At 63.1% G+C, this 14001-nt stretch overlaps 2 protein-coding genes across 2 annotated transcripts; both read right to left on the bottom strand.

The window, feature by feature from the left end:
* Positions 1 to 1189: 1189 nt before the first annotated feature.
* LOC138063667 (coiled-coil domain-containing protein 81-like) lies at positions 1190 to 4546 on the bottom strand. The gene is made up of 8 exons (XM_068923416.1): positions 4447 to 4546; positions 4081 to 4142; positions 3671 to 3827; positions 3312 to 3568; positions 2982 to 3067; positions 2535 to 2647; positions 2103 to 2229; positions 1190 to 1556 (listed from the first exon to the last, which is right to left on the bottom strand). The coding sequence occupies exons 1-8, from the start codon at positions 4544 to 4546 to the stop codon at positions 1370 to 1372; spliced, it is 1089 nt and encodes a 362-aa protein (XP_068779517.1). The 3' UTR covers positions 1190 to 1369.
* Positions 4547 to 8042: 3496 nt separating this feature from the next.
* LOC138063666 (uncharacterized) lies at positions 8043 to 11682 on the bottom strand. Its single transcript, XM_068923415.1, has 9 exons — positions 11524 to 11682; positions 11194 to 11279; positions 10747 to 10859; positions 10319 to 10445; positions 9649 to 9772; positions 9079 to 9186; positions 8849 to 8962; positions 8427 to 8560; positions 8043 to 8334 (listed from the first exon to the last, which is right to left on the bottom strand). The coding sequence occupies exons 1-9, from the start codon at positions 11680 to 11682 to the stop codon at positions 8043 to 8045; spliced, it is 1257 nt and encodes a 418-aa protein (XP_068779516.1).
* Between the last annotated feature and the right edge of the window lie 2319 nt (positions 11683 to 14001).

Below are 14001 nucleotides of genomic sequence, written 5' to 3'. Positions count from 1 at the left end.
CCTTGTGCCCGCGGAGGGCTTTGGGCCTTCACGTTTGGGCAGCAGCGAGAGGGCCGGAGGGAAGGTGTCGGCCGGGTGCTTGGGAGTCGCCCAGAAGCGAGGGGATGCCGCCCCAACGCCAGAGCTGAGGGAGCGGGAAAGAGGAGGTGCCGCGTGTGGGGCTCTGGGCGCTGGCGCGTGCGAGGCCTTTGCCCGCCCGCAGCTGGGCGTGCTTACTCTTGCTGGGCTCTCCGCAGCAGGACTGACACTCTCCTCGCTCGAGAGGCCAGTTGCTCGCCCTGCACCTCCGGCTCCTGTCTCCCGGGCTCGTCTGGAGGATGGGGAACCCTGGGCACCGGAGGGCCCAAATTCTGCCGAGCAAGAGAGGCAGGCGGAAGTAAGAGTGCAAGCAGAGGGGCTGTTTGGCACGTGCCCTGCGGCAGAGGTGACCTGCGGCACCCATGCTGCGCCTCCAGCGAGGGAGCTCCTCGCGCTCTGTTGTCCTGAGCGCACCACCACCACCACCACCACCACCGCCCGCCGGCTGCTCTTGCTCGGCCTGTCAGGTAGGCTTCTGGAGAAGAGCTGCCGAGCTTTGCCGGAGAAGCCGCCCGGGTGGCCCCAAGGGCCGCCTCTCCCGGACAAAGCCTTACGTAGCGGTTCCGCATCTCTTCAATGCTCTCCAGCCTTTGCCTTTCCTCCAGGAACAGATCCTGCACGTCCAGAGCAGCGTCTTCCGCAGTGGTCTCTCCTTTCCAGGGATGAGGCTGTCACGCACGGGAGGGCAAGGAGAAAGCGGTGGAGACGGAGGTGGGAGCAGGGGAAGGCTCCCGCAGCACAAGGCAGGCCCGCAGGACCGCAGGCTTCCAAAGGCTGCCGGTACCTTGCCCTTCAAGCACTGCTGCTTAATTTGCTTGATGTACACCTCCCTCAAGTACAAGTCGTTCCAGAAGTAGCCCACATCCCACGTCCTGAGGCGCTTGCGGATTTCCTGCAGGGCCACGGAGAGGCAACAGCACCCAGCGTTAGTTGTTTTGCTCTCCCCCGCTCTTCCGCGCCCTGACCGGCAGCTTTCTGCCGCCGCCTTTTGCTCACAAACGCTTGGGCGCTGACATGCTGCACGCTGCCAAGCTTCGTCCGGCCCAACTGCATGTTGTGCCGTGAGCCGGCATCGCAGCAGTCAACGCGCTCAGCAGAGGCGGGACGCTTGCCTTCCCAGAAAAGCCCAGCGTCCCCGTTGCTAGCATCAACAGTGCCCACAGGACGGAGCATGCTGCGCTCCACCACAACGCCGCAGGAGGCAACGGCGTACTCTCCAAGGAGCGAGTGCCTTCCCCCTCCTGCAGCAAGCCGCGAAGGAAGGACTATTCCCAAAGGGCCAGGCAGGCAACTAGGCTTCTCGCCAGGGACAGGGGCCCTGGAGAGCAGGTTTGCCGCCAGCCAGAGCACCTACCGCCACTGTTTCCTGGCAGCCTCTGCAGTCCTGCAGCATCTTCTGGACTTGTTCTGCGGAGAGGGCTTTCTTCCTGCCGTCCTGCTGCACCGCGGGCAAGCTGCCCAGACCTGGCAGGTGCACTCTAGGCAGAGGCCCCACGGGCAGTGGGTAGGAGCGCCGGAGCACTCTGCTCCCTAGCCTGTGCGGACGAGCCTGGCGCCGCCTTCGGCAGCATCCCCCCCGTTGCGGTGGAGAACCTGGACAGGCTCAGGCCTCTCCCGCTGCCTTCTCACTGCCCTCCGGCAGGAGCCCAGCGGTGAGCACAGCCCAGAGAAACACTTGCACCCTTGGCAAGCTAGGGGGAGAGCTTCGGCGCCCACCCCTTGCCCCTGCTGCAGCCTGGAGGCGCTCTGAACAGAGGGCCCCTGCGGCCAGGGCCCCCTTCCGCTCATGCAACAGGCAAAGGGAAGGCGCTGCAAGCCGGCCACTTGCCATTTCAGGATTGCCAGGGAGTTGCCCAAATGCTCTGCATGCTGGGAGCAGAGAGTGAGGGGAGAAGGGAGCCCGTCCCGCGAGGCAAGAGGAGGTGCCCGTTCCCCTTCCGACTTCCCCGAGACTCTGTTTGCAAGGCAAGAGCTCCCTGCCCCGGGCACCAGAGCCCCACGCGGCCCTCCCGCACGACTCTCACATGGCTGGAGGTGATTTGATGCGGACTCTCCTGCCCTTGGATTTCCTTGCAGCCGCCTGGGGTACTTGGGGCAGACGCTGCTTGTCTTGGGAGAGCGAGCCCTTGGCCAGACGTTTCCGTGCACGGGCTGCAAGAGGCAAGTCGCCTTGAGAAGAGCGTCTGCTTTGTGCTGGCCCCGCTGGGTGGGACAAGTGGGGGTCGCTGGGAGCCCTTGCTGCCCTAAGGGAGTCTGCTGTGGGGGGAAGGGTTTCCCCCAAGGGAAGAGACGTGTGGCTCTGTGTCCCGCTGCGGGGCGCAGAGGTTGCCTCTTGCGGCACGCTCCCCGCACAGGCCTTGGGGAAACATTGGGGAGCAAGGATCAGAGGGAGGGTGGGATTGGGCTCTTCCGGAAGGAAGCAGGCTTTCTGGGCAGTGCTGCATGGGTGGCCTTGCCTTTCTTGTCACGGAAGCACTTGTCCTCCCAGTCTGCCTCCTGCTCGGGCGTTAGAGGTCCTCTTGCACCTGGTTTCACGGAGGTGCGGTAGAAGGGATGGTCAAGAGCAAACCTGGAGAGCAGCAGCAGACCGGAGGAGCGTGAGGCAGGGCAGCAGCTTGCCCTTGCGGCTTGGGCTGATCATGGGGCGAGCGGGAAGCGTGGGGGCTGCTGGCAAGGTAGGGAATGGACAGCAGGGCCACTGCTGCAGGGTACCCCCAGCCAAGAGAGCCGTAGGCCCCCGTGGAGCACGAGCAAGGTGTGAGGAGAGCTGGGCACCCTCGCCTGGAGGAGCTCTTCTCCCCCGGCATCGCCGGAGAGAAGCCCTGGCCCTACAGCACGAGGCAGCAGGAGCCGCGCAGCTGGTGGCGTGGTGGGCCGAGGGCTGCGGAAGGAAGCGCACTCACAACGGGAGCACAACGACGCCGCCAAAGCTGTTGTGGGACACGTCCTTTTCCCGGCCAAAGATGACCAGCTCCTTCGTCTTGGGGTCCTGCAAGAGCCACGCAAACCAGCGAGGTGATGGCCAGCAAGGAGCTGCTGCTCTCTGCAGAGCTGGGGACGGCTGCCGCTGTGGCAAGGTGAGCAGAGAGAGCGCGCGCGCGCGCGCGGGGGCCGTCTCTGCCCGTGTGTGCGAGGTGGGAGCGCGCAGTGTGTGCGATGTGCCCCAGGAGAGGAGCGGGTCCTGCTGCAGGAGAAGTGGCCTGGCCGTAGCGCTACGAAAGGGGAAGCCTTACCCTGAGAAGAGACTTGATCAGAGCCCCGGTGTCATCAAAGGTCTCCAGGAAGTCGGCGTAGAAGCGCATGGTGGCGATGTTGTTGCGCACGGAGAGCATGCCAATGTCCCTGAAGATAAAGTCGATGTCCTGCTGCATCATTACGAAGCAGTAGAAGAAGAGCACGGTCTCAGTGATGCAGGTCCTCAGGACAGCTGGCCTACGGAAGGTCTCCCAGGACAAGTGAAAGTAGTCGATTGACCCGACGGGGGTATCCCCTGGAAAGCAGCAAAGGAGTCTCCTCAGTGGGTGGGCCACGTGCAAAGGGCAGGCGGGGCACACAGCCAAGATGCTGCCAAGGCTTTCATCCGGCCTCTTACCGGGAAGAGCTACCTCTGGGTATTTGAGGTAGCTGATGCCCGTCACAGCCTGGGCCAGCTGAAACACAGGTTTCCGCACCGTGCGCACTTCGCCGCCTCCGACATCGAGTTGTTCTTGCAGGACGCCGAAGGTCCCCAGGCCGGTTATTGTGACCGCCTGGAAAAGGAGCAGGGCAAGCGGGGCCGGGGGAAGGGGGAGTGCTTTAGTGGACACGAGGAACGCTGCCTCATGAGAGCCCGGGGAAGGCGCCTTGCGGCCTCTGCACTGCTGAGGTGCCAAGGGGCACCCGGGGCGCGTGGCAAAGCGCCAGGGAAGGTCTTTGCAGTGCGGGATGCAGGTCCTGGCCGAGGGCAGCCAGGTGCCCGGAGAGCCCCCGTCTGAGCGGGGGAGCCGCGGATGGTGGCCGCACCTTGTTGAGTGCCAGCTGCTGGCGAACATAGTCCAGCGCGGCGTGCCAGATCTGCAGGACGTCTGGAAAGCGAGGGAAAGACGTGCCGTGCTTGGTGTGCGGAGCCCCATCCCTGCAGGCCGTCTTGGCCTAGGAGATGACGGGGCAGGGGGAGCGAGCATCGCGGCCAGCGGCAAGAAGCCCGTCGGCGGCAGGGGCTGCAGAGCCCCCGGGGTGCCTGGGGGCAGTCCCCGTGCCTTCCTGTGGCCGGCGGAGAGGCCGGGAGCTGAAGGCGGGATCGCCCGGAGGCGCCAGGCTTTCCGCAGCGGCTTTGGAGGGACAGAGCCCGCGGGGCAGCCCTGCTGGCAGAGCTCGGCAAGGCCTTACCCTCCATCTCCAGGCTGCGGACCGTTTTGTAGGGAAAGGTGCCGGCCATCTCAAGGGCAAGGTCCATGCTTTCCTCGCCCTCCGTCTTGGGCCCCTGCATGGCTGCCCGCAAACGCCGTGCCCGGCCGGGAGGGGAGAAGGGGGTTTTCTCCTTTGCCCAGAAGCAGCTCGTCCTCCGGGCTGCCGTGCTGCGCCGCGGCCCTTGCCTAAAGCGGGTGGCGCGCCGTCCCACCAGCTGGTTGGCCTGGCCCCGGGTCCAGCTGCAGAGCAGCTGGGGGCGAGCAGGCGGAGGGGAGAGCAGCCCCCCGCGGCAGGGCTGGGCGAGGGCTGGCAGGGAAGTGTGGGGAGGGCGCGGGGGGCGGTGGGGCGAGGGGGGGGCTGTGGCTGTGCTGGGGCAGAGCCCCACTGTGAGGCCGGCCCGGGTCACAGAGGGGCTGCAGGTGCCCCCGCCCCGGCCAGGGTGGCCCCGCCATGGGCAGGGGCTGCCCGGGGCGTTGTGGGCGGCTGCCCCCAGCCCCTGCCCACTGCCCAGGGAGGCCGTGGGGCAGGCAGAGTGCCGTGGGGATCCCCGCGGCTGCGGTCACCTGGGCCCGCCGGGGGTCTGAGCCGTGCCGTGGGCCCAAAGGGGGAGACTGGCGGGAGCAGTTGGGGGTGGGGGGGAAGAGCCCTGGAGGGGAGGAAGGAGAAGGAAAGAGTGGGAAAGAGAAGAGAGGGAAGAGGAAGGAGGAGGCGGGGGGGAAGGAAAGGGAGGAGAAGGAAGGAAGGGAAAGGAAGGGAGAAAAAGAGAAGGCAGAAAGGGAAAGAAAAGAAGCGGAAATCGAAGGAGAAGGGAAGGAAAGGAAAAGAAAAGGAGGTGGAAGGGGAAGGAAGGGGAAAGACAGAAAAGGAGGAAGGCGGCAAGAGAAGGAAGGGAAGAGAAGGAAGGAAGGAGGGAAGGAAGGAGGGAGGAAGTGAGGGATGAAGAAGGGAAAGGGGACGGAGAGAGGGCAGTAGGATTTCAGGCAGAGCTGCCCTGGACGTCTCCAAGCGGAGCCCGAGGCTGAGAGAGGTCGCGAGCCGCCCTTGGGGGAATTCCCCTCTGTCCCACCTGGCCCGGAAGACGTTGGCCCTGGGGAACACTCGTGGGCATGCTGGCTTGGGATCGCTGCAGAGGGGGGATGTTGTTTTGAAAATGATGTGCTGGAACCGACCGGGGGACTTTTGCAGTGGGATTCCTCTGACCTGCCTTCCCCCAAGGGTCAGCATTTTAACATGGGACCCCCCCTGCTCCCCAGACAGCTGGGTTGCCCAAGATCGATGAGGATAAGCAGGCCCTCCTGATGCCTAGGGTGACTTGGGACCACCAGCACCGGGACCAAAAAGCCTGGCTTCCCCAAGGCCTGCAAGGAGGAGCATGTATCCCCTGAAGCCTAGGCTCACTAGGGACCTTGAGGACCCCCCACCCCCAACGCCTGGGTTCCACACGGCCTGTGAGGATGAGCAGGCCCCCCCCAATGCCTGGGGTTACTAGGGGCCTTGGAGATCACCCCCAAAAAGCCTGGCTTCCCCAAGGCCTGCAAGGAGGAGCATGTATCCCCTGAAGCCTAGGCTCACTAGGGACCTCCAGGACCCTCCTGGACACCTGGGTTCCCCAAGGTCCGCGAGGAGGGGCAGGCCTCCCCAATGTCTGGGGTCAGTAGGGACCTTGAGGACCACCCCCAAAAAGCCTGGCTTCCCCAAGATCGATGAGGATGAGTAGGCAACCTTGATGCCCGAGGTCACTAGGGACCTCCAGGACCCTCCTGGACACCTGGGTTCCCCAACGTCCGTAAGGAGGGGCAAGCCTCCCCAATCTCTAGGGTCACTAGTGACCTTGAGGATCCCCCTGAATGTCTGGGTACCGTGTCGGAGCAGAGAGCCCAGGGCGTCTGCACAGGGAGGAGGCTGGCTGGTGTCTGCTGGCCCTGGGAGGAATGCAGGCATCCAAGCTCGGCCCCTCAGCACATCTGTGGCCTTGGCTGGAGAGCAGCATCCGTGGTGGGATCGGTGTCTCTTCCCAGTTGTGGTGGTGGATGGGGAAGTGGAGGCTGCCTGGGGGTTGCCCTGGGAGTGTGGAGGAGTAGTGGTGTTGTCTGGGGGGGGGGCGTCGAGGGGTGTCTGGTGGTGCCTGGGCCTCTGTGGAGTTCCCTGGTTTAGTGTTGAGGTCCTTGAGGTATTTGGGAGCAGTTGGGGCTTCCCTGGGAGTGGACCGAGGTGCCTAGAGGCAGGATTTGGTGTCGTTGGGGCTGTGTGTGTCCCCTTGGAGTTTGTGGGGCCACCGTGGAGGGTATTGGGGAATCCCTGGCAGCTGTGCCGAGTGGGGATGTTGTTTTGAAAATGATGTGCTGAAACCAGCCTGTGGGATTCCTCTGACCCCTCTTCCCCCAAGCATCAGTATTTTTCCATGGGAACCCCCTACCCCACTCCCCAGACACCTTGGTTGCCCAAGATCGATGAGGATGAGCAGGCGCCCCGGATGCCTAGGGTCAGTAGGAACCTTGAGGACCACCCCCAAAAAGCCTGGCTTCCCCAAGATCGATGAGGATGAGTAGGCAACCTTGATGCCCGAGGTCACTAGGGACCTCCAGGACCCTCCTGGACACCTGGGTTCCCCAACGTCCGTAAGGAGGGGCAAGCCTCTCCAATGTCTGGGGTCACTAGGGATCTTGAGGATCCCCCTGAATGTCTGGGTACCGTGTCGGAGCAGAGAGCCCAGGGCGTGTGCACAGGGAGGAGGCTGGCTGGTGTCTGCTGGCCCTGGGAGGAATGCAGGCGTCCAAGCTCGGCCCCTCAGCACATCTGTGGCCTTGGGTGGAGAGCAGCATCCCTGGTGGGATCGGTGTCTCTTCCCAGTTGTGGTGGTGGATGGGGAAATGGAGGCTGCCTGGGGGATGCCCTGGGAGTGTGGAGGAGGAGTCGTGGTGTTGTCTGGCCCCGAACGCCGCCGACCCCTTCAGCCCGACCCTGCTGCCCCGAGGCCTCTCGCTGCCCCTCCGCACTCGCCGGGTGCCGACAGCATGGGAAGAGCAGAGGTACAATGGACGAGGGGGCGTTTCAGCCAGAGCAGCTGATCTTGTGCTCTCCCTTCTGCCGGGAGAGCTCCCGAGATGGGACGCTCGGGGGCTGCAGGAGGCTGCTGGAGAAACATGCCGGGCAGATTGTCGCACAAGCAGGATGAAGGGCCATCAGCAAGGGTCCCGCTGCCTAAAGAGGGATTCCAAAAGCATGGGGACGGGAAGCCCCACCACGCACGAGTGTGGGCACCTGGGCATGCAGAGCTGTCTGGATGTGTGCACAAAGTGGGTGCTCCGTCCCCGTCTCCTGAGGTGCCCTTTAATTCCCCTCCAAAGCACCCACGCTGCAAATTGCCCGCCCCACAGCCCCTCCAACAAAGTGTCACAGTATGTGGAAACACGGTTTAATGGGAGTGAAGAAGCTGCAGAGCGTAGGAGCGCGGCGGGTGATCAGCGGTAGCTGTCCCTCTTTTCCAGGAGGCGAGGTGTCTCCTGAGGGCTGCAGAGTTTGACGGGAAGGGGCTGAGCGTGAGCAGAGAATCAGAGGAATCGTGCCGGCCGTGCTCAGGCCGGTCCTGATGATGCCACCTCGCAGCTTCCCATCTCCTCCGGCGTGCCCAGCACCTCCCGTGGGGACGGCAGCGGTGGGCGACTCAGGCGCCAGACTGCCAAGCCTGCTGCCGCTGCCGTCCCGCAGCCGGAGCCCCGGTGGTCGCTTGGGTACCCGGAGCCCCTTGTGCCCGCGGAGGGCTTTGGGCCTTCACGTTTGGGCAGCAGCGAGAGGGCCGGAGGGAAGGTGTCGGCCGGGTGCTTGGGAGTCGCCCAGAAGCGAGGGGATGCCGCCCCAACGCCAGAGCTGAGGGAGCGGGAAAGAGGAGGTGCCGCGTGTGGGGCTCTGGGCGCTGGCGCGTGCGAGGCCTTTGCCCGCCCGCAGCTGGGCGTGCTTACTCTTGCTGGGCTCTCCGCAGCAGGACTGACACTCTCCTCGCTCGAGAGGCCAGTTGCTCGCCCTGCACCTCCGGCTCCTGTCTCCCGGGCTCGTCTGGAGGATGGGGAACCCTGGGCACCGGAGGGCCCAAATTCTGCCGAGCAAGAGAGGCAGGCGGAAGTAAGAGTGCAAGCAGAGGGGCTGTTTGGCACGTGCCCTGCGGCAGAGGTGACCTGCGGCACCCATGCTGCGCCTCCAGCGAGGGAGCTCCTCGCGCTCTGTTGTCCTGAGCGCACCACCACCACCACCACCACCACCGCCAGCGCCCGCCGGCTGCTCTTGCTCGGCCTGTCAGGTAGGCTTCTGGAGAAGAGCTGCCGAGCTTTGCCGGAGAAGCCGCCCGGGTGGCCCCAAGGGCCGCCTCTCCCGGACAAAGCCTTACGTAGCGGTTCCGCATCTCTTCAATGCTCTCCAGCCTTTGCCTTTCCTCCAGGAACAGATCCTGCACGTCCAGAGCAGCGTCTTCCGCAGTGGTCTCTCCTTTCCAGGGATGAGGCTGTCACGCACGGGAGGGCAAGGAGAAAGCGGTGGAGACGGAGGTGGGAGCAGGGGAAGGCTCCCGCAGCACAAGGCAGGCCCGCAGGACCGCAGGCTTCCAAAGGCTGCCGGTACCTTGCCCTTCAAGCACTGCTGCTTAATTTGCTTGATGTACACCTCCCTCAAGTACAAGTCGTTCCAGAAGTAGCCCACATCCCACGTCCTGAGGCGCTTGCGGATTTCCTGCAGGGCCACGGAGAGGCAACAGCACCCAGCGTTAGTTGTTTTGCTCTCCCCCGCTCTTCCGCGCCCTGACCGGCAGCTTTCTGCCGCCGCCTTTTGCTCACAAACGCTTGGGCGCTGACATGCTGCACGCTGCCAAGCTTCGTCCGGCCCAACTGCATGTTGTGCCGTGAGCCGGCATCGCAGCAGTCAACGCGCTCAGCAGAGGCGGGACGCTTGCCTTCCCAGAAAAGCCCAGCGTCCCCGTTGCTAGCATCAACAGTGCCCACAGGACGGAGCATGCTGCGCTCCACCACAACGCCGCAGGAGGCAACGGCGTACTCTCCAAGGAGCGAGTGCCTTCCCCCTCCTGCAGCAAGCCGCGAAGGAAGGACTATTCCCAAAGGGCCAGGCAGGCAACTAGGCTTCTCGCCAGGGACAGGGGCCCTGGAGAGCAGGTTTGCCGCCAGCCAGAGCACCTACCGCCACTGTTTCCTGGCAGCCTCTGCAGTCCTGCAGCATCTTCTGGACTTGTTCTGCAGAGAGGGCTTTCTTCCTGCCGTCCTGCTGCACCGCGGGCAAGCTGCCCAGACCTGGCAGGTGCACTCTAGGCAGAGGCCCCACGGGCAGTGGGTAGGAGCGCCGGAGCACTCTGCTCCCTAGCCTGTGCGGACGAGCCTGGCGCCGCCTTCGGCAGCATCCCCTCCGTTGCGGTGGAGAACCTCGACAGGCTCAGGCCTCTCCCGCTGCCTTCTCACTGCCCTCCGGCAGGAGCCCAGCGGTGAGCACAGCCCAGAGAAACACTTGCACCCTTGGCAAGCTAGGGGGAGAGCTTCGGCGCCCACCCCTTGCCCCTGCTGCAGCCTGGAGGCGCTCTGAACAGAGGGCCCCTGCGGCCAGGGCCCCCTTCCGCTCATGCAACAGGCAAAGGGAAGGCGCTGCAAGCCGGCCACTTGCCATTTCAGGATTGCCAGGGAGTTGCCCGAATGCTCTGCATGCTGGGAGCAGAGAGTGAGGGGAGAAGGGAGCCCGTCCCGCGAGGCAAGAGGAGGTGCCCGTTCCCCTTCCGACTTCCCCGGGCCTCTGTTTGCAAGGCAAGAGCTCCCTGCCCCGGGCACCAGAGCCCCACGCGGCCCTCCCGCACGACTCTCACATGGCTGGAGGTGATTTGATGCGGACTCTCCTGCCCTTGGATTTCCTTGCAGCCGCCTGGGGTACTTGGGGCAGACGCTGCTTGTCTTGGGAGAGCGAGCCCTTGGCCAGACGTTTCCGTGCACGGGCTGCAAGAGGCAAGTCGCCTTGAGAAGAGCGTCTGCTTTGTGCTGGCCCCGCTGGGACAAGTGGGGGTCGCTGGGAGCCCTTGCTGCCCTAAGGGAGTCTGCTGTGGGGGGAAGGGTTTCCCCCAAGGGAAGAGACGTGTGGCTCTGTGTCCCGCTGCGGGGCGCAGAGGTTGCCTCTTGCGGCACGCTCCCCGCACAGGCCTTGGGGAAACATTGGGGAGCAAGGATCAGAGGGAGGGTGGGATTGGGCTCTTCCGGAAGGAAGCAGGCTTTCTGGGCAGTGCTGCATGGGTGGCCTTGCCTTTCTTGTCACGGAAGCACTTGTCCTCCCAGTCTGCCTCCTGCTCGGGCGTTAGAGGTCCTCTTGCACCTGGTTTCACGGAGGTGCGGTAGAAGGGATGGTCCAGAGCAAACCTGGAGAGCAGCAGCAGACCGGAGGAGCGTGAGGCAGGGCAGCAGCTTGCCCTTGCGGCTTGGGCTGATCATGGGGCGAGCGGGAAGCGTGGGGGCTGCTGGCAAGGTAGGGAATGGACAGCAGGGCCACTGCTGCAGGGTACCCCCAGCCAAGAGAGCCGTAGGCCCCCGTGGAGCACGAGCAAGGTGTGAGGAGAGCTGGGCACCCTCGCCTGGAGGAGCTCTTCTCCCCCGCCATCGCCGGAGAGAAGCCCTGGCCCTACAGCACGAGGCAGCAGGAGCCGCGCAGCTGGTGGCGTGGTGGGCCGAGGGCTGCGGAAGGAAGCGCACTCACAACGGGAGCACAACGACGCCGCCAAAGCTGTTGTGGGACACGTCCTTTTCCCGGCCAAAGATGACCAGCTCCTTCGTCTTGGGGTCCTGCAAGAGCCACGCAAACCAGCGAGGTGATGGCCAGCAAGGAGCTGCTGCTCTCTGCAGAGCTGGGGACGGCTGCCGCTGTGGCAAGGTGAGCAGAGAGAGCGCGCGCGCGCGCGCGGGGGCCGTCTCTGCCCGTGTGTGCGAGGTGGGAGCGCGCAGTGTGTGCGATGTGCCCCAGGAGAGGAGCGGGTCCTGCTGCAGGAGAAGTGGCCTGGCCGTAGCGCTACGAAAGGGGAAGCCTTACCCTGAGAAGAGACTTGATCAGAGCCCCGGTGTCATCAAAGGTCTCCAGGAAGTCGGCGTAGAAGCGCATGGTGGCGATGTTGCGCACGGAGAGCATGCCAATGCAGACGTCCAAGCTCGGCCCCTCAGCACATCTCTGGCCTTGGCTGGACACCAGCATCCTGGGTGGGATCAGTCTCTCTTCCCAGGTGTGGTGGTGGATGGGAAAATGGAGGATTCCTGCATTGCTCCTGGGATGTTGGAGGGGTATGGAGGGATTCTGGGGTACCTGTAGTCTCACCTTGATCTCTGGAAAGGTGATGGATCAGCTAATCCTGGATAACCATTTCCAGGCACATGAAGGATCAGGAGTAATCCGTATGAATTCACAGAGGGGAAATAGTGGTTAAGCAGTGTGATAGCTTTTTGTGATGGAATGACTGGCTGAGTAGGTGAAGGGAGAGCATTTACTGTTGTCTACCTTGACTTCAGTAAGGCTTTTGGCACTGTCTCTTGTAACATGCTGGTAGGCAAGCTGAGGAAGTATGGACTAGATGAGCAGCCAGGTGTTCTTAGAGCTGGCTGAATGGCAGAGCTCAGAGGGTTATGATCATTGGTGCAAAGTCTAGCTGGAGGCTAGGAAATAGTGGTGTATGCCAGGGATCACTGCTAAGTCCAGTCTTGTTCAGCTTATTCATCAGTGACCTGGATGAAGGGACAGAGTGCACCCTCAACAAGTTTGCTGGTGATATAAAAGTGGGAGGAGTGGCTGATACACCAGAGGGCTGTGCTGCCTGTTGAGAGGGACCCCAACAGGCTGGAGAGATGGGCAGAGGGGAACCTCCTGAAGTTCCACCCAGAGAAGTGCAGAGTCATGCACTTGGGGAGGAATAAGCCCCATGGCACCAGGACAGGCTGGTGGGGGTGACGTGCTGGAAAGCAGCTCTGCGGAGAAGGACCCGGGTGTCCTGGTGGACAAGCAGACCATGAGCCAGTAATGTGCCCTTGTGGCCAAGAAGGCCAATGGTATCCTGAGTTGCATTAGGAAGAGTGTTGCTAGCAGGTCAAGGGAGGTGATCCTCCCCCTCTACTCAGGCCTGGTGGAGCCACATCTGGAGTACTGTGTATAAGGGAGATACAGAGCTACTGGAGCCAGCCGAATGAAGGGCCACTAAGATGATTAAGGAATTGTTCAGTCTGGAGAAGAGAAGAAGGAGGGAGGAATCATTTTACTGCGTTGAAATACCTGAAGGGAAGGTGTGAGGAGGATGGGGCTGGAGAAGAGCCAATATGGACAAGCTGAAACAGGAAGTTCCATCTGAAAATCAGGAAAAACTTTTATACTGGGAGGGAGACTGAGTGCTGGACAAGGTTGCCATGGGAGGCTGGGGAGTTTCCATATTCACAAGTTGTCTGGACATTGTCCTGGGCAATCTCCTCTAGGTGACCTTCCTTGAAAAGTGGGGTTGGACTAGAAAATCTGTTCAGCGTCCTTTCAAACCTCAATCGTACTGTGATGTTGTGATTGGGTAGATGAAGGCAGAGTGTCTTTTCTCTATTCTGCAAGCAGCACCCGCAATGTCCTTCCTTCCCTGACCAGCAGCACCTGAGAAAGAGGGTCTGCTCCTCCCACCCCGTCCTAGGACCAGAACAGGCTTGGGAATCTAGCACCTGAGTTGCCCACCGCTGCCGTCCCCACGGGAGGTGCTGGGCACGCCGGAGGAGATGGGAAGCTGCGAGGTGGCATCATCAGGACCGGCCTGAGCACGGCCGGCACGATTCCTCTGATTCTCTGCTCACGCTCAGCCCCTTCCTGTCCAACTCTGCAGCCCTCAGGAGACACCTCGCCTCCTGGAAAAGAGAGACAGCTACCGCTGATCACCCGCCGCGCTCCTACGCTCTGCAGCTTCTTCACTCCCATTAAACCGTGTTTCCACATACTGTGACACTTTGTTGGAGGGGCTGTGGGGCGGGCAATTTGCAGCGTGGGTGCTTTGGAGGGGAATTAAAGGGCAGCTCAGGAGACGGGGACGGAGCACCCACTTTGTGCACACATCCAGACAGCTCTGCACGCCCAGGTGCCCACACTCGTGCGTGGTGGGGCTTCCCGTCCCCATGCTTTTGGAATCCCTCTTTAGGCAGCGGGACCCTTGCTGATGGCCCTTCATCCTGCTTGTGCGACAATCTGCCCGGCATGTTTCTCCAACAGCCTCCTGCAGCCCCCGAGCGTCCCATCTCGGGAGCTCTCCCGGCAGAAGGGAGAGCACAAGATCAGCTGCTCTGGCTGAAACGCCCCCTCGTCCATTGTACCTCTGCTCTTCCCTTGCTGTCGGCACCCGGCGAGTGCGGAGGGGCAGCGAGAGGCCTCGGGGCAGCAGGGTCGGGCTGAAGGGGTCGGCGGCGTTCGGGGCCAGACAACACCACGACTCCTCCTCCACACTCCCAGGGCATCCCCCAGGCAGCCTCCACTTCCCCATCCACCACCACAACTGGGAAGAGA

The sequence above is a fragment of the Struthio camelus genome, chromosome 34 (genome assembly GCF_040807025.1).
Source record: "Struthio camelus isolate bStrCam1 chromosome 34, bStrCam1.hap1, whole genome shotgun sequence".
NCBI classification, from domain to species: domain Eukaryota; kingdom Metazoa; phylum Chordata; class Aves; order Struthioniformes; family Struthionidae; genus Struthio; species Struthio camelus.
The sequence above is the reverse complement of the archived record's forward strand: the minus strand, read 5'-3'. Positions and strand labels throughout refer to the sequence as shown.